Source organism: Salmo salar, chromosome ssa11 (genome assembly GCF_905237065.1).
Source record: "Salmo salar chromosome ssa11, Ssal_v3.1, whole genome shotgun sequence".
Classification (NCBI taxonomy): Eukaryota; Metazoa; Chordata; class Actinopteri; order Salmoniformes; family Salmonidae; genus Salmo; species Salmo salar.
This window is the reverse complement of record NC_059452.1, coordinates 39,308,082-39,334,264: the sequence shown is the minus strand read 5'-3', so window position 1 is coordinate 39,334,264 and position 26,183 is coordinate 39,308,082. Positions and strand designations below refer to the sequence as shown.

General features: G+C 40.8%; 1 protein-coding gene and 1 long non-coding RNA gene across 5 annotated transcripts in view; one reads left to right on the top strand and one right to left on the bottom strand.

Moving 5' to 3' along the window:
* The first annotated feature begins 4,204 nt into the window (after nt 1-4,204).
* LOC123725161 (uncharacterized) lies at nt 4,205-9,425 on the top strand. The gene is made up of 2 exons (XR_006757577.1): nt 4,205-4,929; nt 7,147-9,425. It is a non-coding gene; the product is annotated as an uncharacterized lncRNA (long non-coding RNA).
* A 2,972-nt stretch (nt 9,426-12,397) lies between these two features.
* The window catches only part of LOC106587654 (uncharacterized), a 31,401-nt gene continuing 17,615 nt past the window's right edge, over nt 12,398-26,183 (bottom strand). For 3 of the 4 annotated variants that reach the window (XM_045689527.1, XM_045689529.1, XM_045689528.1), the window contains 11 exons: nt 25,669-25,875; nt 24,768-24,913; nt 24,531-24,649; nt 23,280-23,404; nt 22,765-22,862; nt 22,457-22,593; nt 21,782-21,906; nt 21,058-21,203; nt 20,789-20,891; nt 13,711-13,853; nt 12,398-13,090 (listed from right to left, as the gene is read on the bottom strand). In XM_045689527.1, the coding sequence (XP_045545483.1) occupies nt 12,955-13,090; nt 13,711-13,853; nt 20,789-20,891; nt 21,058-21,203; nt 21,782-21,906; nt 22,457-22,593; nt 22,765-22,862; nt 23,280-23,404; nt 24,531-24,649; nt 24,768-24,913; nt 25,669-25,875 (1,485 nt within the window). In that variant the 3' untranslated portion in view covers nt 12,398-12,954. The remainder of the gene's footprint in view (nt 13,091-13,710; nt 13,854-20,788; nt 20,892-21,057; nt 21,204-21,781; nt 21,907-22,456; nt 22,594-22,764; nt 22,863-23,279; nt 23,405-24,530; nt 24,650-24,767; nt 24,914-25,668; nt 25,876-26,183) is intronic. The other variant, XM_014176237.2, reaches the window with a different exon arrangement.

Below are 26,183 nucleotides of genomic sequence, written 5' to 3'. Positions count from 1 at the left end.
AAATGAGTAGCACCCACCTTAGCCAAGCCATGGCAGCCATTTTGCACCAGAAACATCACCACTCACCCCTTATCACAGTGGAGCAGTGAGGTAGTCACCATAACTAATGGGCCTATGAAAGCAAATGGAGAAGCTTGTGAAAATGGTGGTAGCACAGTAGTTGAGCTGTGTGTTTATGAAACAGAAGTGATGATCATCATGGAACAAAAGGCCCATTGACAGCAGTGGGCAGGGAGCCAACGAGGACAGCTGCAGTTACACAGGTCAAGGTGAAACAGGCCAAGACGAGTGGAGAGGAAGAGTAGTGGAGAAGATGACTAGTGGAGAGGAAGGGTAGTGAAGAGGAAGACTAGTGGAGAGGAAGACTAGTAGAGAAGAAGGGTAGTGGTGAGGAAGACTAGTGGGGAGGAAGACTCGTGTAGAGGAAGACTAGTGGAGAGGAAGAGTAGTGGAGAGTTGCAAGGAACACTTGCTGTATGGGAAAGTATTTGGGAAATTGTTTTAACTTAATTTCTCAATAATAGTGTAGCTATTTCTGGGGGTAGCCCGAATGGAAAACCTACGACACTGTGACTGTCAGTTTAACACCTTAGCCATTACATGAAGCGATCCAAACCTTTTGATGAGGTTGTTGGTGTTTTACTTGGGATTGGTCAACTCCAGTCCTCGGGGGCTGGAGCGGTGTCACACTTTTCCCCACCCCTAGAAAACACAGCAGATTATACTAATTGCATTCTAAACTGATGATTGTGATACATTTATTATTGGACTCAGGTGTGTTAGCTGAGGTTGGGGCAAAAGTGTGACACCAATCAGGCCCCCGAGGACCGGAGTTGCCCATCCCTGTGCAAAAATATTATATCTGTGCTCATGCTTCTAGTACAGGGCTCTCCAACCCTGTTCCTGGAGAGGACCCTCCTGTTGGTTTTCACTCTAACCCTAATCTAGCACACCTGAATCTAATAATTAGCTGGTTGATAATCTGATTTGGGTTAGTTATAACTGGGTTTGGAGTAAAAACCTAAAGGAGGGTAGATCTCCAGGAACAGGGTTGGAGTTAAAACCTACAGGAGGGTGGCTCTAAAGGAACAGGGTTGGAGTTAACCGGGTTGGAGTTAAACTGGGACATGCTTAACACCCCGGCCATCCTACAATCTAAGCTTGATGCCCTCAATCTCACACAAATTATCAATGAACCCACCAGGCACAACCCCAAATCCGTAAACACGGGCACCCTCATAGATATCATCCTAACCAACTTGCCCTCCAAATACATCTCTGCTGTTTTCAACCAAGATCTCAGCGATCACTGCCTCATTGCCTGCATCCGTAATGGGTCTGCGGTCAAATGACCACATCACTGTCAAACGCTCCCTAAAACACTTCAGCGAGCAGGACTTTCTAATCGACCAGGCCCGGGTATCCTGGAAGGATATTGACCTCATCCCGTCAGTAGAGGATGCCTGGTTATTCTTTAAAAGTGCCTTCCTCACCATCATAAATAAGCATGCCCCATTCAAAAAATGTAGAACCAGGAACAGACATAGCCCTTGGTTCTCTCCAGACCTGACTCCCTTGACCAGCACAAAAACATCCTGTGGCGTTCTGCATTAGCATCGAATAGCCCCCGTGATATGAAACTTTTCAGGGAAGTTAGGAACCAATATACACAGGCAGTTAGGAAAGCTAAGGCTAGCTTTTTCAAACAGAAATTTGCATCCTGTAGCACAAACTCAAAAAAGTTCTGGGACACTGTAAATCCATGGAGAATAAGAGCACCTCCTCCCAGCTGCCCACTGCACTGAGACTAGGAAACACTGTCACCACCGATAAATCCACTATAATTGAGAATTTTTCTACGGCTGGCCATGCTTTCCACCTGGCTACCCCTACCCCGGTCAACAGCCCGGCACCCCCCACTGCAACTCGCCCAAGATTCCCCCATTTCTCCTTCACCCAAATCCAGATAGCTGATGTTCTGAAAGACCTGCAAAATCTGGACCCCTACAAATCAGCCGGGCTAGACAATCTGGACCCTCTCTTTCTAAAATTATCTGCCGAAATTGTTGCAACCCCTATTACTAGCCTGTTCAACCTCTCATTCGTATCGTCTGAGATTCCCAAAGATTGGAAAGGTGCCGCGGTCATCCCCCTCTTCAAAGGGGGAGACACTCTAGATCCAAACTGCTACAGAACTATATCTATCCTACCATGCCTTTCGAAGGTCTTCGAAAGCCAAGTTAACAAACAGATTACCGACCATTTCGAATCCCACCATATCTTCTGGTTTCAGAACTGGTCATGGGTGCACCTCAGCCACGCTCAAGGTCCTAAACGATATCATAACCGCCATCGATAAGAGACATTACTGTGCAGCCGTATTCATCAACCTGGCTGAGGCTTTCGACTCTGTCAATCACCACATTCTTATTGGCAGACTCAACAGCCTTGGTTTCTCAAATGATTGCCTCGCCTGGTTCACCAACTACTTCTCTGATAGAGTTCAGTGTGTGAAATCGGAGGGCCTGTTGTCCGGACCTCTGGTAGTCTCTATGGGGGTGCCACAGGGTTCAATTCTCGGGCCGACTCTCTTCTCTGTATACATCAATGATGTCGCTCTTGCTGCTGGTGATTCTCAGATCCACCTCTACGCAGACGACACCATTCTGTATACTTATGGCCCTTCTTTGGACACTGTGTTAACTAACCTCCAGATGAGCTTCAATACCATACAACTCTCCTTCCGTGGCCTCCAACTGCTCTTAGATGCAAGTAAAACAAAATGCATGCTCTTCAACTGTTCGCTGCCCGCACCTGCCCACCCGTCCAGCATTACTACTCTGGACGGTTTTGATTTAGAATATGTGGACAACTACAAATACCTAGCTGTCTGGTTAGACTGTAAACTCTCCTTCCAGACTCACATTAAGCATCTCCAATCCAAAATTAAATCTAGAAACAGCTTCCTATTTCGCAACAAAGCATCCTTCACTCATGCTGCCAAACATACCCTCGTAAAACTGACCATCCTACCGATCCTCGACTTCAGCGATGTCATTTACAAAATAGCCTCCAACACTCTACTCAACAAATTGGATGCAGTCTATCACAGTGCCATCAGTTTTGTCACCAAAGCACCATATACTACCCACCACTGTGACCTGTACGCTTTCATTGGCTGGCCCTCGCTTCATACTTGTCGCCAAACCCACTGGCTCCAGGTCATCTACAAGTCTTTGCTAGGTAAAGCCCCGCCTTATCTCAGCTCACTGGTCTCCATAGCAGCACCCACCCGTAGCACACGCTCCAGCAGGTATATCTCACTGGTCACCCCCAAAGCCAATTCCTGCTTTGGCCGCCTTTCCTTCCAGTTCTCTGCTGCCAATGACTGGAACGAACTGCAAAAATCACTGAAGCTGGAGACTCATATCTTCCTCACTAGCTTTAAGCACCAGCTGTCAGAGCAGCTCACAGATCACTGCACCTGTACAGTACATAGGCCATCCGTAAAAAGCCCATCCAACTACCTCATCCCCATACTGTATTTATTTATTTATCTTGCTCCTTTGCACCCCAGTATCACTACTTGCACATTCGTCTTCTGCACATCTACCATTCCAGTGTTTAATTGCTATATTGTAATTACTTCGCCACCATGGCCTATTTATTGCCTTACCTCCCTTATCTTACCTCATTTGCACACACTGTATATAGACTTTTTTTCCTACTGCATTATTGACTGTATGTTTGTTTATTCCATGTGTAACTCTGTGTTGAACTGCTTTGCTTATCTTGGCCAGGTCGCAGTTGTAGATGAGAACTTGGTCTCAACTAGCCTACCTGGTTAAACAAAGGTGAAATAATTTTTTTAAATAGAAACCTTACAGGAGGGTAACTCTACAGGATCATGGTTGGAGTTAAAAACCTACAGGAGGGTAACTCTACAGGAACATGGTTGGAGATAAAACCTACAGAAGGGTAGATCTCCAGGAACAGGGTTGGAGTTAAAAACTACAGGAGGGTAGCTCTCCAGGAACAGGGTTGGAGTTAAAACCTACAGGAGGCTAGCTCTCCAGGAACAGGGTTGGAGTTAAAACCTACAGGACGGTAGCTCTCAAGGAACAGGGTTGGAGTTAAAACCTACAGGAGGGTAGATCTCCAGGAACAGGGTTGGAGTTAAAACCTACAGGAGGGTAGATCTCCAGGAACAGGGTTGGAGTTATAACCTACAGGAGGGTAGATCTCCAGGAACAGGGTTGGAGAGCCCTGCTCTAGTGTTTTCAGACATATGAATGTGAGAGGACACTGCGTGGGAGTAGAGGCATGGTTGTGAATCTACTAAAGAGTTAAGGGGTCAAGTCTGGGATTATTTGCTTGCCAGTGAGTTGTGGAGTAGGAGTGTTATTTCTCTGTTATCTAGCTGGCCTAAGCATAAATGAGATGTGCTGCATCTAGCAGGCAGGTATATAATTAAATAGCATAAGACATACTAACATTATAAGTGGTAATACATGTAGTAGGTCTAAAATGGGGCAGCATAAATTGCTAGAGCAGAAAAAGGCCGGTTCCAAAGCAAAACCATTGTTTCATTATGGAAGATAGTTTGAAATTGCCTCCCATACCGAGTTCATTTCGAGAACAAAATAATCATTTTAAATAGTGCCAAAACGTTCTCCTAAGACATGATGTCAAAATAAGACAACAGCTGCTACAGATGTATTTAATATATATTTTTTCAAAATGTGTTTCGTTCTTGTACATTTAAAAAGCAAAATGTTATTCAGCAATAAAATAAATGTGTATTGTCTGCCCCAACAAGACAAGAACAAAGCAGGTCTGTCTTCTTCCAGCTCGGAGAGGGATACCATACAATCCAACCATGTGATCGTGTGCCAATAGACACAGAAGGTTAATATATCTCCATAGAAGGTAATGTTTGCCAGTTCCTAATTATTGTTGACATCCATGAAAATGAACCCTTCATGTAAGGTGAAGCTACGCACCAGAAGGCTTGTCTGTTATTTTAGTGATATTGTAAGGGCATTACTAAACCCTACTTTCTAATCTGCTCAAAAGCTGGTCATGAATGACCAGTTATGGTCAAATTATGGTAATTACTCAAAGTAAGGTTTTGGATCATTGCCCAGCCACTGCAAGTTCAAAAGAGACACCATCAATATCCAAGTTATAGAGAAGTAAGTTGACTGTTTAGGACTCTATAGAGAATGGTGTTTTCTGTTTAGTCTCATGCCCAAATAAATCAAACAGATACATTAGATGCTGTGGTGAATTTATAATGGCCATAATGTTTAAAGAGAAACTTCCATTATGTTTACACGGCAGACACCACTGGGCACACCACATCATTTCAGCGTGGAAAATTAGCTCATATTTAGTATGTAGATATTGATCAATAAGATTCCAACCTATTTTCACCCACTCAAAAAGACAGCCAAAAGTTTGCTGAATTCCCAATGTGTTATCATTACGATTTCAACCATTTAAAAGGTCATTCAAATTCCAATGGAAAAGCAATGTCTGATATTTGGTTTAGTTGCACCTAAATGTGTTAACTCCACTTTCAACCATTTGAAAGCACACCAAAGTTAGAATGTGAATACAATGTCAGATATTTGGTTTATGTATACAACTTAAAGTGTTATCACTGTGCTTCATCTAATAGCAGAACCAAATGACCTGGATTACAGTTAGTTGAGATTACATTCAAGTACATGGCGCAAGTGATCAATGCCGTTGGAGATTCTGTGCAGATAATTTTGCAAAAGTAATATTGAATTGTGTTTGGTTATCAATGCAACCAAATATCACCATTTGAAGGAGATGTATCTTCTGCTTGGATAGTTCCATCTGTGCCACTGAGCCTGGCTTTAATTCCAGTTTGTCTACAAATTAATCATTGATGTTGGATTTCAACCAAAAATCTAAGTTAAAGAATTGGACTTTGTTTTTGGTTGAGATAGAGACGTAAATCCAACATATTTCTTATTAACTTGTAGATTCCATTTGAAATCAACCAAGGCTTGAAACTCTAGGCCTATATGTATTGTCTATTTTTAGTTCAATCCTGGGCTGAATTTAAACAATAGCTGTTGATGACTTGCCAAATGCTATATAGGCCAGAATAGCATCATTGATGATACATGATTGATAATGTCTGGTTACATTTCATTTGCTCTATTGAACCTACCCTTTTGAATGACTTCGATAGCAACAGTGAATCTATTAAGTGGCGATCTCTCAACAATCATTCTCATGATAGCACATTGGTATTAGTCAGTGACATCATAGCTAAGCAGGGCTGGGCATGGTTAAAACCCTGGATAGGAGAACAAAGGGATAGCTGTAGATAGATCAACTCTCCAGTAGGAGGTGCTTCCCAGCCTATAGTTTTATTGATCTGACCTTGTTTCAAAGGTACAAATTCAACATATTTTATACAAGGTTTGTCTATGTTGAAAATTGGTTACCATGATGACATACTGTACATAATCGTGGTTGAATTTTTACCCTCAAAACAACAGTTGTTTACTTTTTTTAAATCTAATGTATTTCCCACGTAGATTTGTTGACAAATTACGTTGAAACAATGTCAATTTAACCAGTTTGTGCCCAGTGGGACATTAATATTGGTCAGACTTTGTAAAGGCAAAATGAGACACAGACATCAGCAGACATCCCACTGGGCACAAGCTGGTTGAATCAATGTTGTTTCCACATAATTTCAACCCAAAAATTCAGTGAGATGACGTTGAATCAACGCAGACAACTGATTGGATTAGCAAAAAGTCCTCAACATAAGGCAAGTTCGGAAATCCAATGACAGGGTGACATTTTTGGCTGATTTCACATCGAATTCAAGTTAGTTGACAACTCAACCAAGTGTAAATGAAAACTAGATGTTGAACTGACGTCTGTTCCCAGTGGGGGATGGTACGTTCTTCTCCCTCGTCTATGTGTATCTTCAGTGTTCTCCTGCAATGTAAACCAGCTCTGATCTGCCCGTCAGTGATTTGTTGCGTGAGTTCTCAAGATCAGTGGAGGACTGGAGGCCTCGGGATCAAGGGCTATAGAAATGGCAACAGTCCCGTCTCATGTACTAACGCTTGTTTTTTCTCTCTGGGATAGAGGACAGACCAGAGCAAAGCAGAGCTGAGCCAGGAAGAAAAATGACTCCCCCTGATACTGGCCCTTGTCTATCTATCCCCCGCTCCTCCTCTTTCCCTTCCCCAGCATCGCTAGCGCCTGTCTCTTGTTTGGATAAGTTAGTGGGGAGACGTCAGCTCGTTGCTGATGTATACCACCTGCCTTGGCCTCTCCCTGAACCTTCCTCCAGCTCCCACCACAGAGACATTCCACTGCCTTTTCTGGGCCTGTGTTTACACAGCAACAGATTACCCAGCACTCCCCTCTATCTCTTTCTACTGGTTAAGGACAGGAGGCCAAGGGGCTACTCCAGAACCACCACTTCGCTGCCAAGATCCTCCCACTCATAATCACAGTCATGGTCATTAGGCTGAAAATGGAATGAAACAAGGAGATACTACCAGGACTCTTCAATAAAGAACTTTCATTTTCGTTTTTTATTGCAAAATGTTTTTAAACCTTTTCCATTGCATGCCCTCATGAACAAAACCCAGAGCCGTGGACGGGTCAAAACAATTAGGGCTCACTAGCGAACATGCATGACCTCATCGTTACTGCCCTTTGAGAAGTTTAATGACTGTTGATTTACACTTTATGTTCATTGAAAGCAATGGAAAACGAGTAGTTTGGATGTGTGCGCACCTAACCATGACGCATGGAGAATGAAAATGATCCGTGGATGAAAGAGAAGTCATTCACACGGTCCTGCAGACTCTGAACTCCATGCAACAGCTTCATTTCAGTTGATCCCAAGCTCATTGACGTCTGTCATCAGGATCTGACAGACTGTAACATTGGCTCTGTGTTGAGTCGAGTTTAGTGGAGAAACCACAGTTCCAGTGGGCAGGAGATCCTTTTTAGTAATAAATAATACAAGTATATGTGCTTAGATAAATTAGTTTATGTTTAGTATGTTTAGTATGTTAGACCTACTGTCCTCCTTTCAGGGTAGCCATGTGTACACTGAGTGGTTAATATAACCATGTTGATAGAATCATCACAGGAAAACCCATAAATAATATGCACACAAAAAACACAAACCCAAATCAATCCATGGGTATAGGGTATAAAGGAAAAGGGGGATACCTAGTCATGTCCAACTGAATGTATTTAACTGAAATGTGTATTTTCAGTATAGGGTATAGAGGTAAATAGTGAACGTTCAGACAGTGTTTCTGTGTGGCACAGCCACAGCAGCAGCTGTTATCAATCGTGACCACCACCAGACTGTAACGGTCATTCAGTCTCTCCATTACTGACCACACACACACTGATACACCACACATCAAATACTTGGGCTTTACCAGAGAAGCACCACCTGGTGTTTGACCTCTCACCTATAGCCAAGGTTCTACTGCTCTTCCCCCCAGAAACATAAAACATTCAGAGTTAGATCTGGATAGGTTGTGGAACTGTCCCCAAAATGTGCTGCTTGTCCATGATCATTCAGAGAGCCTTCTCCCACTTTAAGGTCTCCTACTAAATTACCCTTACTCAGAGTATATCACTTCATGTCTTCATTAACAGTATATCATTTGTCTTCATTAACAGTATATCATTGAATATCTTCATTAACAGTATATCATTTGTCTTCATTAACAGTATATCATTTAATGTCTTCATTAACAGTATATCATTTGTCTTCATTAACAGTATATCATTTAATGTCTTCATTAACGGTGACGGTATATCATTGAATATCTTCATTAACAGTATATCATTTGTCTTCATTAACAGTATATCATTTGTCATCTTCATTAACAGTATATCATTTGTCTTGATTAACGGTGACGGTATATCATTGAATATCTTCATTAACAGTATATCATTTGTCTTCATTAACAGTATATCATTTGTCATCTTCATTAACAGTATATCATTTGTCTTGATTAACGGTATATCATTGAATATCTTCATTAACAGTATATCATTTGTCTTCATTAACAGTATATAATTTGTCATCTTCATTAACAGTATATCATTTGTCTTGATTAACGGTATATCATTGAATATCTTCATTAACAATATATCATTTAATATCTTCATTAACGGTATATCATTTAATGTCTTCATTAACGGTATATCATTTAATGTCTTCATTAACAGTATATAATTTGTCTTCATTAACAGTATATCATTTAATATCTTCATTAACAGTATATCATTTAATGTCTTCATTAACAGTATATCATTTGTCTTCATTAACAGTATATCATTTAATATCTTCATTAACAGTATATCATTAAATGTCTTCATTAACAGTATATCATTAATGTCTTCATTAACAGTATATCATTTAATGTCTTCATCCAGTAGAGCTTTCATCATTGTGAATTCTAAATGAACCCATCCTGGTGTGAACCGTTTTTCAACACCTCATAAAATTGTTGTGAGAGCATGTGCATGGGCCTCAACACTTGTCTAAGATTAGGAACAACACACACACAAATGTAAAACTGACCGTGACAATGAAAGACTAGGCCTATATCCATTTTAAGACACTGAAGATAAGAACTTGTAATTTCTATAATGATCTCTTCAGTTGCATTATAGTTTTTCTCCACAACAAAGAGTGATTGATTGTTCCACGTGTTAATTAACAGGCAACTCAGATAAATGGCCATGAATTGATAGTTGCTACACAGCGCCACCAAGTGGCAGAACATAAAAACATTACACAAATAAAAGAATAGAAAGCACTGCACTACTGAACTTAACTGTGGCAGCCGTAGGCATGGTGGATATCATACCCTTTATAATGTGTTAAGTTGAAAGAGTAAAGTACTCCTGGTGTTTATTGTGGATCCCCATTAGTTCCTGCCAAGGCAGCAGCTACTCTTCCTGGGGTTTATTATGGATCCCTATTAGTTCCTGCCAAGGCAGCAGCTACTCTTCCTGGGGTTTATTATGGATCCCTATTAGTTCCTGCCAAGGCAGTAGCTACTGTCATGACGTTGGCCTCTTTTGGTACAATTTTGTGATACTCAGAAGAGACAATATAGCCATATTACCATAAAACTGTTTATATAATAGACTCAGTTTAAGACTTGCCTCATATGGGTGTATGGAATGTATTAATAAGGATAATGCTTTTGTAAGACATTGAGATGCTATGTACTGATGTAATGTGATAGAATTGTATTTCTGTAACCAAATCTAACTCAGTCATAGGCACGCCCCAGGGACATATACAGGACCAGGCGTCATTTGACCAGCCTGTTCGATGGGCACTATAAAACACTCCCTGATTTACATTTCTACAGACCAGGCCTACACTCATGGCTAATAGGTTTGACCATCCAATTCCTCTACTGAAAGTGAACCATACCACGTGGTTAACTTTTAGACTATTGATACTGACAGAATAAGAACAAGTCTTTGATATTAATTATTAGTCTGCAGCTAAGTAAATTATATCATTGAACGCGAAGACCAACGAAGCAACCATTCGATGACGACATTAATGAAGGTCGCTCTGAAAGATCCATTCTAACCGAGAGAGAGAGAGAGAGAACGCGGACAAAACTCCCCAACAGAACTACTCTCCAACAAGAATCAGAACGACACACTGAGCGTAAATATATATTGATTGCAATTGTTCCCGAATGAGTGAGCCTTCAATTGTCAATTGTTAATATTAAATTACCCTGTGTAACTTCTCAGCCGACCTTTTATGACCCATTGTTCAACAGGCCGACCTGGCTGCTTAGCCCACAAGTGCACATTCCGATACCAATCCTTTGTGACAATAATTAGTGTTTGTATGGTTTTCTGTTAATTACTTAGTGTAGTAAATAAATGATTTTAAGACAATTGATGTTTGGATGATTTTAGTAAAGACTGGGTTCGTGCAGATACAACAATTTACGACGTTTTGGAATGAGACTGGACTAGAGGTAAATACACCATTTAAACTTAAGAAGATAATCGACCTATACTATAATAGAATATAATATTATAGTACAGGAAAGTTATATTAGGAAAATTATAGCTTTGTAATCTGAATATTCTCCTTGGTGCCCCGACCTCCTAGTTAATTACAATTAAACGATTAATCAGTTTAATCGCGTGATAATAATTACAGGGAGCTAATTGATAAACATATCTTCAGTTTAATGGTACCCCCAAAGACACGACACTACTCTTCCTGGGGTTTATTATGGATCCCCATTAATTCCTGCCAAGGCAGCAGCTACTCTTCCTGGGGTTTATTAGTGATCCCCATTAGTTCCTGCCAAGGCAGCAGCTACTCTTCCTGGTGTTTATTATGGATCCCTATTAGTTCCTGCCAAGGCAGCAGCTACTCTTCCTGGGGTTTATTATGGATCCCCATTAGTTCCTGCCAAGGCAGCAGCTACTCTTCCTGGGGTTTATTAGTGATCCCCATTAGTTCCTGTCAAGGCAGCAGCTACTCTTCCTGGGGTTTATTATGGATCCCCATTAGTTCCTGCCAAGGCAGCAGCTACTCTTCCTGGGGTTTATTAGTGATCCCCATTAGTTCCTGCTAAGGCAACAGCTACTCTTCCTGGTGTTTATTATGGATCCCCATTAGTTCCTGCAAAGGCAGCAGCTACTCTTCCTGGTGTTTATTATGGATCCCCATTAGTTCCTGCCAAGGCAGCAGCTACTCTTCCTGGGGTTTATTAGTGATCCCCATTAGTTCCTGCCAAGGCAACAGCTACTCTTCCTGGTGTTTATTATGGATCCCCATTAGTTCCTGTCAAGGCAGCAGCTACTCTTCCTGGTGTTTATTATGGATCCCCATTAGTTCCTGCCAAGGCAGCAGCTACTCTTCCTGGTGTTTATTATGGATCCCCATTAGTTCCTGCCAAGGCAGCAGCTACTCTTCCTGGGGTTTATTATGGATCCCCATTAGTTCCTGTCAAGGCAGCAGCTACTCTTCCTGGTGTTTATTATGGATCCCCATTAGTTCCTGCCAAGGCAGCAGTTACTCTTCCTGGGGTCCAAACACATTAAGGCACTTACATTACATATAAAACAAAAGATAAAACAGTACATCATATAACATTATTACACCACTACATATCTACAATACAAAATGTATAATGTAAAATGTATAATACCACCATACAACAATATTACAATGTACGTGTGTGTAGAGTGCGGAATCTCCTATTTTTCAAATTATGTAACTAATATATTAATTGTATATTTTTGTATATTCATTATGTAATTACTATACAAAACCCATTTTAACATTCAGAAATTCAACTGTTTTTTGACAAGAGTTTAATAGGAATTGGCCATGGATATGAATCTTAATTAGCTACACATGAAGTGTGCTATAATTAAACAATAAGGCATGAGGGGGTGTGGTATATGGCCAATATACCACAGCTAAGGGCTGTTTTTATGCATGATGGAACGCGGAGTGCCTGGATACAGTCCTTAGCCGTGGTATACTGGCCATATATCACAAACCCCAGAGGTGCCTTATTGCTATTATAAACTGGTTACCAGTGTAATTAGAGCAGTAAAAATACATGTTTTGTCATACCAGTGGTATACGGTCTGATATACCACGGCTGTCTGCCAATCAGCATTCAGGGCTCGAACCACCCAGTTTATAATCAAGTACAAACCCCAAGAAAATGAAGAGCTATTCCCTCTAGAAATGTCAGTACAAATATCGGTTACATACAATTATTAGCATACTTCAATAACCCAATGGGTGTGGTAACATTAGTTCCAACATCATCATCATCATGTTTCACCAAAATGTGTAGGCTACAAGGCAGGAATGCTACATTTTGGCAACCACATTGTGTTTTAAACATCTGTCTCCTGAAGTTGCTGTTTGCGATAGTCCCTCACCATTTTTCTCATGTCTTGGTATGGCTTGAGGTCAGTTAATGTCAGTAACTTGTTTGTTTTGGGATCAGTCCCAATCCATGTCCTGTAAAAGCTGGGAAGACAGTAAACCATTCTCAAAAAATAGTGGTCAAATAATTCATTTAATTAGTTAATTCATTTTAAATGTTTACAGTAGGTGAAGACTTTCCTGTTTGAAGAATTGTCAATCAGTTAAAATGTCTAAGCCTATTGCAATAAGACACATAAACTACTGACACCGAACTGTCACATAGTTGCTAGCAATGTGTTATTTCAGTTCTGTATGCAAGGGATGAGAAAAATGTATTTTATAAATAAACTAACAGTCATTTGCTAATATTTGAGCCCACAATTAATACAAATCAAATCAAATGTTATTGGTCACATACACGTGTTTAACAGATGTTATTGCAGGTGTAGTGAAATGCTTGTGTTTCTAGCTCCGACAGTGGAGTAATATCTAACAGGTAATATCTAACAGTTTCACAACATATACTCAATATACATAAATCTAAGTAAGGAAAGAATTAAGAATTACATGAATGTGGCCTGTGTTTAAACAAACTCAGAAGCAGCCGATGAAAAAAAACACACATAACGACATTAGCTTAATATTTTTGGATTACTTTATAAAAGTAACACGTTAATAATGAATCATAAATAACGACTTATCAATATGAATAACCAGCTTACCTCTTCAGATGTTTCTCAATGGCCTTTCGCTCGTACACGGTTCCCTCCTGGTTCTTCACTGGGTCAACAAACATCTTGTTGGTTAGTGGACAAATCAAGTGTGAGGGTATGAACTTCTCAGTCAACTCTTCACCCAACAATTCCTGTAAATTTAAAAGGAAAGTATTATCATACCCTGAAAAACTGTTACATTAAAGGGGTTGCTGTTAAAATAAATGTATCTGAGAAACTGGTAACGTAGACCAGGTATTTCCAAACTGGGGTACGCGTACAAATGCCGTCGGGGTATGCCAAATAAAAATGTGATTCACATTTCAAACAGTACATTTATATTTTCCAACGGGACTATACATTTGGGTGAGGTTTTTCTCTCGCCTGAGTAGCCTCGTTTCACTGCCAAAAATAACATTAAACCATCTAGTGTTCAGCAAAAATAAACACACACACGATGTCAAATACAGGTAGCCTAGTCAAATAATTAACATCCAATCACATTAACCGTTACTCTCTCGCTGGAAACCTTCACTCTTGCGCAGACATTTAGAAACGAAACATGACAATTTGAAAAATAAGCCATGGGAGTTTTTGGAGTGAGAATTAAGATGACTTTCATGTATAAAAGTAACAGATACCATTAATAAGAAGGGGCTAGAAGCATCTTATATGGTGAGCTACTGAGTGGCTAGGACAGGCAAGCCCCATACTATTGTGGAGGACTTAATTCTTCCTTCTCCCTCGGATATGGCTGGGACAATGCTGGGGGAAAAGGCCAAAAAACTATACAGACAATATCTTCATCAAACAACACTGTTTCACGACGCATCAGTGACATGGCAGGAGATGTTTTGAAACAATTACTCCTTCGCATACAAGCCAGTGAATTCTATGCGTTACAGCTGGATGAGTCAACAGACGTGGCGGGCCTGGCACAGCTCCTGGTATATGTCCGTTACGTTTATGGGGGGGTCAATTAAGGAAGACATCCTCTTCTGCAAATCACTGGAAACCAGGACAACATGAGAGGATATTTTTAAAGTACTGGACGGCTTTGTGACATCAAATGGACTTTGGTGGTCAAGATGTGTTGGTATCTGTACTGATGGCGCAAAAGCCATGACAGGGAGACATAGTGGAGTGGTAACGCGTGTGCAAGCAGTCGCTCCCGACGCCACTTGGGTACACTGCAGCATCCACCGAGAGGCTCTTGCTGCCAAGGGAATGCCGGACAGCTTGAAAGACATTTTGGACACTACAGTGAAAATTGTTAACTTTGTTAAAGCAAGGCCCCTGAACTCTCGTGTACTTTCTGCATTATGCAATGATATGGGCAGCGACCATGTTACGCTTTTACAACACACAGAAGTGCGCTGGTTATTAAGGGGCAAAGTATTGACACTTTTTTAAATTGAGAGACGAGCCATAATTTTCAGTTTCTCACACAACTGGCCTGTCTGGGTGATGTTTTTTCCTTGCCGGAATGATCTGAATCTAGGATTACAGGGACTCTCCGCAACTATATTCAATGTGCGGGACAAAATTGAGGCTATGATTAAGAAGTTGGAGCTCCTTTCTGTCTGCATTAAAAAGGACAACAAACAGGTCTTTCCATCATTGTATGATATTTTGTGTGCAAATAAACTCAAGCTTACGGACAATGTCAAATGTGATATAGCGAAGCACCTGAGTGAGTTGGGTGCGCAATTACGCAGGCTCGTTATCCCTTTCATGCCCTGCCTCCAGTCCACTTACCGATATCTGAACAAGAGAGCCTCATTGAGTCTATTTACATATGAGAGATTTCCATTCGGTTACATATTTGAAACCCAACCTATGCTTAATCCACTAAAATATGTCACATTCAACGTAAAAGGCCTTAACAGCCCGATTAAAAGGAAAAGAGTCTATACATACCTTAAGAAATTAAAGGCTGACATTGTGTTTCTACAAGAAACACATCTTACAGCCAGCGAACACAAGAAATTGAAGAGGGAATGGGTAGGACAAGTTTTTGCGTCCTCTTTTAACTCCAAAGCAAGAGGAACTGCAATTCTGATAAGTAGACACATCCCCTTCTGCGTCAACAACACCATCTCTGATCCCTCGGGCAGGTTTGTTTTGGTGCAGGGGCATATGTTTTCAGAGTCTTGGACCCTGTTGAATATTTATGCTCCTAACTTTGATGACCATATGTTTATACAGAATGCCTTCCTTCAGGTCGCTCAAGCACCACCAGAATGGCTACTGGTTGGAGGAGATCTACATTTTTGTTTAGATACAGTTCTTGATAGGTCCTCTGATAAACCCTCCCTTCTTACCAAAGCCGCCAAGCTCACCATGTCATTCATGAAAGATCTTAATTTACTAGACATCTGGATGCACCCACAGATGCACCCACAGGATAGGGACTACTCTTTTTATTCACACCCACACAAGACACACACACGCATAGATAACTTTTTACTATCGACCCAACTGTTTCATAGAGTGTTAGATATCGAGTATCTCCCCAGATTGCTTAGCGACCATTCTCCTCTGGTATTATCAATCTCCATTCCTAACAAGGTAAATGGAGCATATAGATGGAGACTAAATCCTACACTCCTAAAGCAACCTGAATTCTGTGCATTTATCAAAGAGCAGATCAATATTTTTACTTTGACAAACAAACCCTCCGCTCCTGACAGTTTCATTCTTTGGGACACATTGAAAGCCTATCTGAGGGGACAGATAATTTCCTATACTAAAGGGTTGAAGAGAAAACACGGTGCGGAACTGAATGTCCTTGAATCTGAAATCTCTGAGCTGGAGAAAACCTACCAAAGAGGCCCGACTAAAGATCTATATAGGCTTTTGGTAAATAAAAAACTGAAATATAATATTCTGAACACATATCAAGCTGAGAGGGCCATCACTAAATCAAAACAGCGTTATTACGAGCTTGGAGAGAAAGCTCACAAAGTACTGGCATGGCAACTGAAAGCAGAGGAAAGTAAGAGGACAATTAATGCTACAGAAACCCTTACTAACGAGATATCTTTCGACCCTACCGAAATTAATAATACCTTTAAGAAATACTATGAAGACCTCTACACTTCCCAATCAAGCGATGATCTATCAGAGATCGACTCCTTTCTCTCCTCTCTCAACCTCCCATGCCTGTCAGAGGAAGACAGAGAGCGCCTGAGTGAAAACTTCTCTGTTCATGAATTGGTGGAAGCCATTAAATCCTTACCTTCTAATAAATCTCCTGGGGAGGATGGCTTCCCTCCAGAGTTCTATAAATAATTTAGGGAGCTGTTGGTCCCCTACCTCATGGAGGTACTTAAAAAAGCCGGGGAAGACAACTGCTTTCCAGAGTCTTTCTCTCAAGCAGTGATTACTGTAATCCACAAGAAAGGGAAAAACCCGCTAAAGTGCGCCTCCTATAGACCAATCTCTCTCCTTAACACAGATTGTAATCTGGTCACCAAGATGCTATCTAAGAGACTGGAGTCATGTCTTCCCCTGTTGGTCAACCCAGATCAGACTGGCTTCATAATTAATAGACTGTCCTCCAATAATCTCAGAAGGTTCTTTGATATAATTCACCTTGCTAACAAAAACAAAATACCTAGTGTCGCAGTCTCCCTCGACGCTGAAAAGGCCTTTGATAGGGTTGAATGGTCATACCTCTTTCGCGACTTGGAAAAGTTTGGTTTAGGTACCGTGTTTGTAAATTTGATAAAATCACTCTACAAATCTCCTAAAACTAGGATTGCTACCAATGGGATTACTTCCTCCTCTTTCCCTCTCTATAGGGGGAACAGACAAGGTTGCCCAATTAGCCCCCACCTCTTCGCCCTCGCCATCGAGCCGTTGGCTGAGGCTATTAGATCATGCCCTGACATACATGGCTTTGAGGTGGGCCCCCATACCCATAAACTATCACTCTTTGCGGACGACCTTATCTTATTTCTAACAAACCCAGAACACTCCCTCTCTCACTTACAGATCCTACTACAGTGTTATAGTTCTTTCTCTGGATATAAGGTTAAATTCCATAAAAGCGAAATCTTACCGTTGTCTGTCTTTGACTATCATACCATCAAGCACAAGTTTCCTTTTCGATGGTCGCCTCTGGGCTTCACATATTTGGGCATAATGGTGGATGGTAACCTGAACAACCTCTATAAACTCAATCTGGCCGGCTTGTTGCGAGAGGTGGAGGGTGACCTGGGTAGGTGGATGGACTTGCCTCTCACCTTACTGGGTAGAATCAATGTGATTAAAATGAATATCCTGCCCAGATTTCTATATTTGTTTCAATCTCTCCCTATCCCTGTGCCCGCAGCATTCTTTTCCTCTCTTGACAAGCTGACCAGACGGTTTATCTGGCATGGCAAAACCCCGAGGGTTAGCCTGGACAAACTGACCCTAGATTACGGTCAAGGGGGCTTAAACCTCCCCAATTTTAGAATGTACTACTGGGCTGCACAGTCTAGGTTTCTGGCTCAGAGGTTTGACAATGGTCCCTCTCCCTCATGGTTGAACATTGAAAAGCTTGAGGTGAATGATGACACTGAGGCAGAATTGTTTTACAAATGGGACAGAAAATCTATAAAAACCATCACAGACAACCCTTTAATCATACATTCTGTCCTGGCATGGTGTAAACTGCATGAGCTGTTCGGACGAGGGGGATTTCTCTCCCCTAAAACCCCTTTATGGAACAATAGATTGATCCCTATGTTTTTCCAGAATAGTAACTTTAGACCATGGTCTGATAAGGGGATCACTCTTCTGGAACACTGTTATGAGGAGGGAGTTCTTATGTCTTTTGAACAGCTGAAACAGAAATACCACTTGTCTAACAGGGACTTCTTTAGCTACCTACAACTACGAGACTTTATTAGGGTGACTCTCAAGGGACAATGGAACCTACCTAAGATGTCACCTATTGAACAACTCTGCCACGCAGACCAACCAGTGTTCAAGATCATTTCCCGTGTTTACGATGCTCTAATGTCAGTACTAACACTGCCTGAGCTAGATAAACCCCGACTTAGATGGGAAAAAGATCTGGGTATTGATCTTGATGAGGGCCTTTGGAGTGACCTATGCAGGGATGGTGTTACATCCACATTGAACTCCAGATACAGACTGATCCAGTTCAATTTCCTCCATCAGCTCTATATCACCCCATCTAGACTGCACAGGTTCAACCCTGATATCTCCTCCCTATGTTTTAGATGTGGCTCAGATGAAGGAACATTCCTCCATTCCACTTGGCAGTGTTCAAAACTGCAGGGTTTCTGGCAGGGGGTATGAGATACCATATCCTCAATTCATGGATTTGCATTCATTCCCTTTAGACCCGGAGGTCTGTCTACTGGGTAACTATACTAACTCCAATCTTAGGCCAAGTCATACTATAAAGCTAACAGAAATATTGCTAGCGATTGCCAAGAAATGTATTGCCTTGAAATGGAAATCGGATTCCCTCCTGCCAGTTGCAATGTGGCTATCGGAAGTTAATAGTTGTATCCCACTGGAGAAAATCACTTACTGCTTGAGGAATAAGTTAAAGACATTTTACAGAATTTGGCAACCTTTTATTGACTATATGGAGAATCTCTCCTCACATCACATTGATTGAATCTCTATATAATTCTTATATAATGTTTCACACGTAATGTATAATATGTAGCTTACCATATGTGACCATATGATTCAATGTCTCATTATTATTATTTTTTATTTTACTCTTTATTATGATTTATGTATCATGTATGTTTTTTATGTATTATGCATGCCCGTATATATAATTTTTATTTTTTATTACGCTCGTCTGTTACCGTCACTGTGTCCTTTGTTGTCTAACACATTTTCACTTTTGTTTTGAATGTTCTTAATTGGAAAATGCACAAATAAAATAGAAAAAAAGAAAAAAAAGAGAGCCTCATTGAAATTGCAACAAGCGGTTCTGTGAAAATTGAATTTAATCAGAAGCCACTGACAGATTTCTGAATAGGGCTGAGCTCAGCTTCTTGTCTTGTCAAATCGCGCTGTTAAGACACTGATGCCCTTTGCAACCACGTACCTATATGAGAGTGGATTATCGGCCCTCACTAGCATGAAAACTAAATACAGGCAAAGTGTCACGATTGTCGTAGGAACATTCAGACCAAAGCGCAGCGTGAAATCGGTTCGACATCTTTTTATTATAAGTCAACCGCACAAAAAAAAAAACAATAAAGAATATACGACACGTGAAGCTACGGCGTGCTCACAGGTAACTACACATAAACAAGATCCCACAAAACACAGTGGGGAAATGGCTGCCTAAATATGATCCCCAATCAGAGACAACAATAAACAGCTGCTTCTGATTGGGAACCATACCAGGCCAACGTAGAAATAAATAACCTAGACCAGAACACCCCCCCTAGTCACACCCCGACCTAACCAAAATAGAGAATAAAAAGGCTCTCTATCGTCAGGGCGTGACACAAAGACTGTGTGTGGAAAATGATTTAATACTGAGACTCTCTCCAATACAACCCAACATTGCAGAGTTAGGTGCATCCTTTCAAGCACACCTTTCTCATTAACCTGTGGTGAGTTATTCACAATTATTGATGAACAAATAAGGTTTTAAATGTAAGATTGCTAAATAAAGAGAAAAATGATTGATTATTATTATTTGTGACCTGGTCCTATAAGAGCTCTTTGTCACTTCCCACGAGCCGGGTTGTGACAAAAACTCACACTCATTCTTTTGTTTAATAAAGGTCGTATAGTGTGTGTCGTATAAATCGTATAGTGTGTGTGTGTGTGTGGCAGGCTTAGACAATGATGGCAAAAAACAACATTTGAAAGTGCGCTGACCCTGGTGCTAGAGGGGGTACGCAGCTGGAGGTTGAATGTTTGAAGGGGTACGGGACTATAAAAAGTTTGGGAACCACTGACGTAGACTGTGATGTCAGTTTTACACGGAAATGTCTGAAAAGTGAATCCACCTCTTTTTACACACAAGCGCCCCTAATAAAAGATGTAGCAGAGCTAACAAAAATAAACATAATTAGATAAGTGCATTCACCTTCTCCATGTCATCCAATGAATGGCCTGCAACTTCCTCTGTGTTTTTCTTGGCCTCTTCTTCATACTTGCATCTGCTGGTCAGGTATTCCTCTGCCAAAATACTTTTACAAGACATTTTCATTCAGATAAAATGTAGGTATATGAATTCAATTTACTACTATACTATATACTAATAAATATAATACACTATTTCGTACTTTTCATTTTAGAATCAGAGTTAACACCACTCTTGTATTCAGTGTGGTCATCAAATAACGTGAAGCCAACCTGTCCAGTGGATCTTGGGGTTCAGGAACGATGAGCACTCCATATACAGCATCCAAGATCTCTCTCATGGTTATGTGAGCGTTGTAGCTGCGGTCAAATATGTTGTGGCAGATACGACCCACACTGTTTATGTTGCAGTGGTACACCTTTGTCCACATTAAGGATTTTTCATGGCCTCCCGCGTGAGCAGTGGTCTAAGGCAATGCATCGCAGTGCTAGAGGAGTCACTACAGACCCGGGTTCAATCCCGGGCTGTATCACAACCAGCCGTGATCGGGAATCCCATAGGGCGGCACACAATTTGCCCAGTGTCGTCCGGGTTAGGGGAGGGTTTGGCCGGGGGGGGGGGCTTTACTTGGCTCATCGCGCTCTAGCGACTACTTATGGCGGGCCGGGCGCCTACAGGCTGACTTCGGTAGTCAGTTGAAGTGTTTCCTCCGACACATTGGTGCGGCGGGCTTCCGGGTTAAGCGGGCGGGTGTTAAGAAGCGCTGTTATGCGGGTCATGTTTCAGAGGATGCATGACTTGACCTTTGCCTCCCGAGCCCGTTGGGGAGTTGCAGCGATGAGACAAGATCGAAATTGGGTAAAATACCCCAAAAGATTTTAATGATTTTTCATGATGGAAAAAAGCATCAATCAACTGGATAGAATTTGAAAATGTATGACTTAGGTAATAAGAATAAATACACTGTCTTCATGTATTCATTGTGTAGAAGGATACAGGTGTGACAAAGCGCACAAGTGGAGGTTTGACGGGGTAGTCAGCTCCAAACTGACAGTACAGCTCAAAGACTCCATCCTCGTAAGGTGTTTCAGGAGGGCCTTGCATGAGAATCTTCCAAAACGCTGAATAGATATGGAATCACAGGGGTTAAATGTTTTAGACAATATTCTGCAAAATGATTCAAATAATAACCAACTGGTTATGTGGATGGGAAGTTGATTTGACCAGTCAAGCAAACAAACCAATAACTTGAGGCTGTTACGGTCATGGTCCATGTAGACTATATTTAAGCAATAAGGCATGAGTTGGTGTGGTATATGGCCAATATACCACAGCTAAGGGCTGTTTTTATCCATGATGCAACGCGGAGTGCCTGGATACAGCCCTTAGCCCTGGTATACTGGCCATATATCACAAACCCCAGAGTTGCCTTATTGCTATTATAAACTGGTTACCAATGTAATTAGAGCAGTAAAAATAAATGTTTTATCATACCCGTGGTATACGGTCTGATATACCACGGCTGTCATCCAATCAGCAATCAGGGCTTCAACCAACCAGTTTATAACAAGCATTAACAATGTTATTATAAAGCATTATGAAAAGTATATTTATACTAAGTGTTACCAGATCAATCACACTTAACACAATACCCCAATAATGTTTACTTACTAAAGTCTGACTCTGAAGGCAAAACAGTGCAGAATGGATGTGGGTCACAGTGCAGGCTCTTCAGCTCTTCCAGAAGGCGTTTGTCCTTCTCCAAAAAGCGTCCGCTCTTGGATTCCTGGATCTTCTTTTTCAATGCACTATTTTGTGACATATTCGTTTTGTTAGAGCAATACAGTAGTTTACCTCAATTTCAACATTATATAAATGCGTCTTGAGCATAAGAGTGGTTTACTAGAATAGCAATTAGTAGTGGAAGTAAATTACTCTGTCATCCCAGAATGACATGCTTATAATGGAACTGCTCGTACTTCTCTGTCCCAGTCACTTTATCGTTTAGTCCACTTGGCAGAGCAACCTCTGGCTTCTCATCATAACCCCGGTTGGCGAAGAGAGCAACTAGAATGCTCTGTAGAGGCAAATGAGCATTGTTTAGTACAATTCGTTTTAAGATCAATGTTATGAACGTACATATTTAAATAAAATAAAAGGTTATTTGTCACATGCAACTTTACCGTGAAATGTTTGTTTACGAGCCCTTCCTAACGATGCAAAGTTTAAAAAATCATACAAATAGTAACACAAGAGGAATAAAATACACAAGAATGGAACTATATACAGGAAGTACCAGATCAATGTGCAGGGGTACGAGGTATTTGAGGTAGATATGTTCATCAAGGCAGGGTAAAGTGACTAGGCATCAGGATAGATAATAATAAGAGTAGAATAAAGTAGAGTAAAATAAAGATCAAGAATCGTATTATTTTATATAGAATATATGGAAACATATGTCCTATTTGAATAGTTTTTGTTTAATAGATTGTACCTCGCTCCTAATGTAGGATATGTCCAATTTCTTCTTCAGCTTCCTCATCTCCAAAGACAGAACAGTTTCCATTTCAAAAAGCTTCAGACCAGCTTTACTCGTCTCTGGTTTGAAACAACACCCTCCTAAAAGACATGGAGGGTTTGAAACAATAACCTCCTAAAAGCCATGGATGGTTTGAAACAACACCCTCCTAAAAGACATGGATGGTTGAAACAACACCCTCCTAAAAGCCATGGATGGTTTGAAACAACACCCTCCTAAAAGCCATGGATGGTTTGAAACAACACCCTCCTAAAAGCCATGGATGGTTTGAAACAACACCCTCCTAAAAGCCATGGATGGTTTGAAACAACACCCTCCTAAAAGCCATGGATGGTTTGAAACAAGACCCTTCTAAATGTAACCTTTATTTAACTAGGCAAGTCAGTTAAGAAAAAAATATTATTTACAATGACGGCCTACCGGGGAACAGATTTTTACCTTGTCAGCTCGGGGATTCGATCCAGCAACCTTTCGGTTACTGGCCCAACGCTAACCACAAGGCTACCTGCCACCCCTAAAAGACATGGATGGATTGAAACAACACCCTTCTAAAAGACATGGATGGTTTGAAACAACACCCTCCTAAAAGACATGGATGGTTTGAAAAAACACCCTCCTAAAAGACATGGAGTGGATTCAGTTGCTTCATTGTTATAACTTGAAGCAAATATGTATAAAATACGACATTGTTATGTAGGGGCTCAAAAAACACCCAATGGCTGCCTCACATTTTATTAGACTGTAGACTGCTGTCATCTTCATTTAACCAAATGCAATTCAAACTTCCAAGGGAATGCAAACTGGCTGTAAAAGGATGCATCAAAATGAAAACCACACCACTAGTGATATAGAAACCAAGTAAGTCCAGATTTTAAACCCTTTACAACCCTGTTACAAAATATACGTCAATTGTCATCTATATTACGATAAACTGTAATATTATGATATTGAATACTGACACAAAACACTTTTCCTTCAAAAAAATGTTTATCCCAACTACAGTAGACTTCATGTCGAAACATTTTATGTTTTGCTTGCGTTCTTGTGTGCAGTCAGGCCAAAATAATATAACAATGAGAAATGATTCAACAAAATGCATTCATTCTGATTTTGTGTCCATATTTCAACCACAAGAAGACATCATGATGATGGCGTACGTCCACTGCTGGGATATAAACCAGAATCTCTTTAGACATTATACAGTACCTGTTGCATTGCTGATTCCACGCAGCACGTTGTTGTCCACCTTTCCAACAACGATGGCATCAACAACAATGTTATGGCTCATCAGTTTGGTTGTGACAGCATCTGGTTCGGTCATTGATCTACGGATAGAATTATTAACCAATCAATCCAATCGAACAATACCTTTGTGTTAACGCAATGAATGTAACATCAAGGTAATCACTGTTTTACACACTGAAAAAGTATAATTCTATTTACCCATCATCATTCCCATCTGTGAGACATATGATGCGAAGTCTGCAGTCTGGAAACTGCTCTCCAACTTTTTTCAGTTGAGACATGCCACGTTTCAAGGCATCATACAGCACAGTGCATCCACTGGCCTCCAGATTGTGTACGTGTTCCTGTAAGTGCCAAAAATATCTACTAATATCTCTAATATTATGTGACGTTTGCAGATGCATGCTAAAGAATGATATCATGAATGCCACAAAATCCCTGATTGAATGGTAGCGTCAGCAACGCATACAAAAACTACAACATGGGGACAATTTGAAGCGCCTCCATACACATGCAGATCCTCTGAGTGTAAGGGGTGCGTAACTGGTGGCAGTGAAGTCAGACGCCGTAGAGCAGAACTAGGTAAATAGCCGGAGCAGTTTAATTCCAAAACCAACGGCATAAAGAAATAATCGACATGGGTACAAAACCCAACGCGCATCAGTACACATGTGCACAAGCCCTTACAAACAAACAATACCACACAAAGACATGGGGGGAACAGAGGGTCAAATACACAATACGTAATGATGGAATGAAAACCAGGTGTGTGGGAAAACAAGACAAAACAAATGGAAAATGAAAAATGGATCAGTGATGGCTAGAAGGCCGGTGACGTCGACCGCCCGAATAAGGAGAGGGACCGATTTCGGCAGAAGTCGTGACACTGAGTGCATCGTAGTGCATCACGCTCATCTGTAACATGTACAGTGCTGCTCGTGGCAACATCATATTGCTGAGTCTCAGTTTCAGTCTTTAAAACAGGTTTGAGGGGAGTACGTATGTGATCTCAGTACAGTAAGTACTTGACTGGATCTTATTGAAATCACCCCCGTCGCTATTTTGCATTCATAAAATAGAAATTACAAAATATATTTACCTTGAAGGTCTCCAGAGTCTCTGTAAATGTGTGGAGAGTTTTAACTGAGGAGTCAAACTTCACCAAGCCAATGACATGATGAAAATTGTACGCCATGCTTCTAGTTGCGAAGTTATCAAAGAGCTGTTTAACAGCATCCAACCGTGTTATTTTGTCATCGGAATCATAGCATGACTCATTCATGGAGGAGCTTGAATCCACTAGCACCTAAAAGGTTGGATGGAGAAGTATTATTTAGCTACAACAAAACGGAGGAGATAATCTAACTATTATATTGTATAACTTTGTTACATCAACATGGATCGTTTTTGGCTATCATCTTTATCATTCAAGGTATCTATCTGTAAGTAAGGCTGCTTTGTGTTTGCCAAAATTTGAGCCATAGCAGGGGGTCAAACTTGCCAAGTGTCAAAACTGACCTTAGCTTAGATGCAGAAATATAAATGATGCAAATATAAATAATAATATATCATATACACTACCGGTCAAAGTTTTAGATCACCTACTCATTCAAG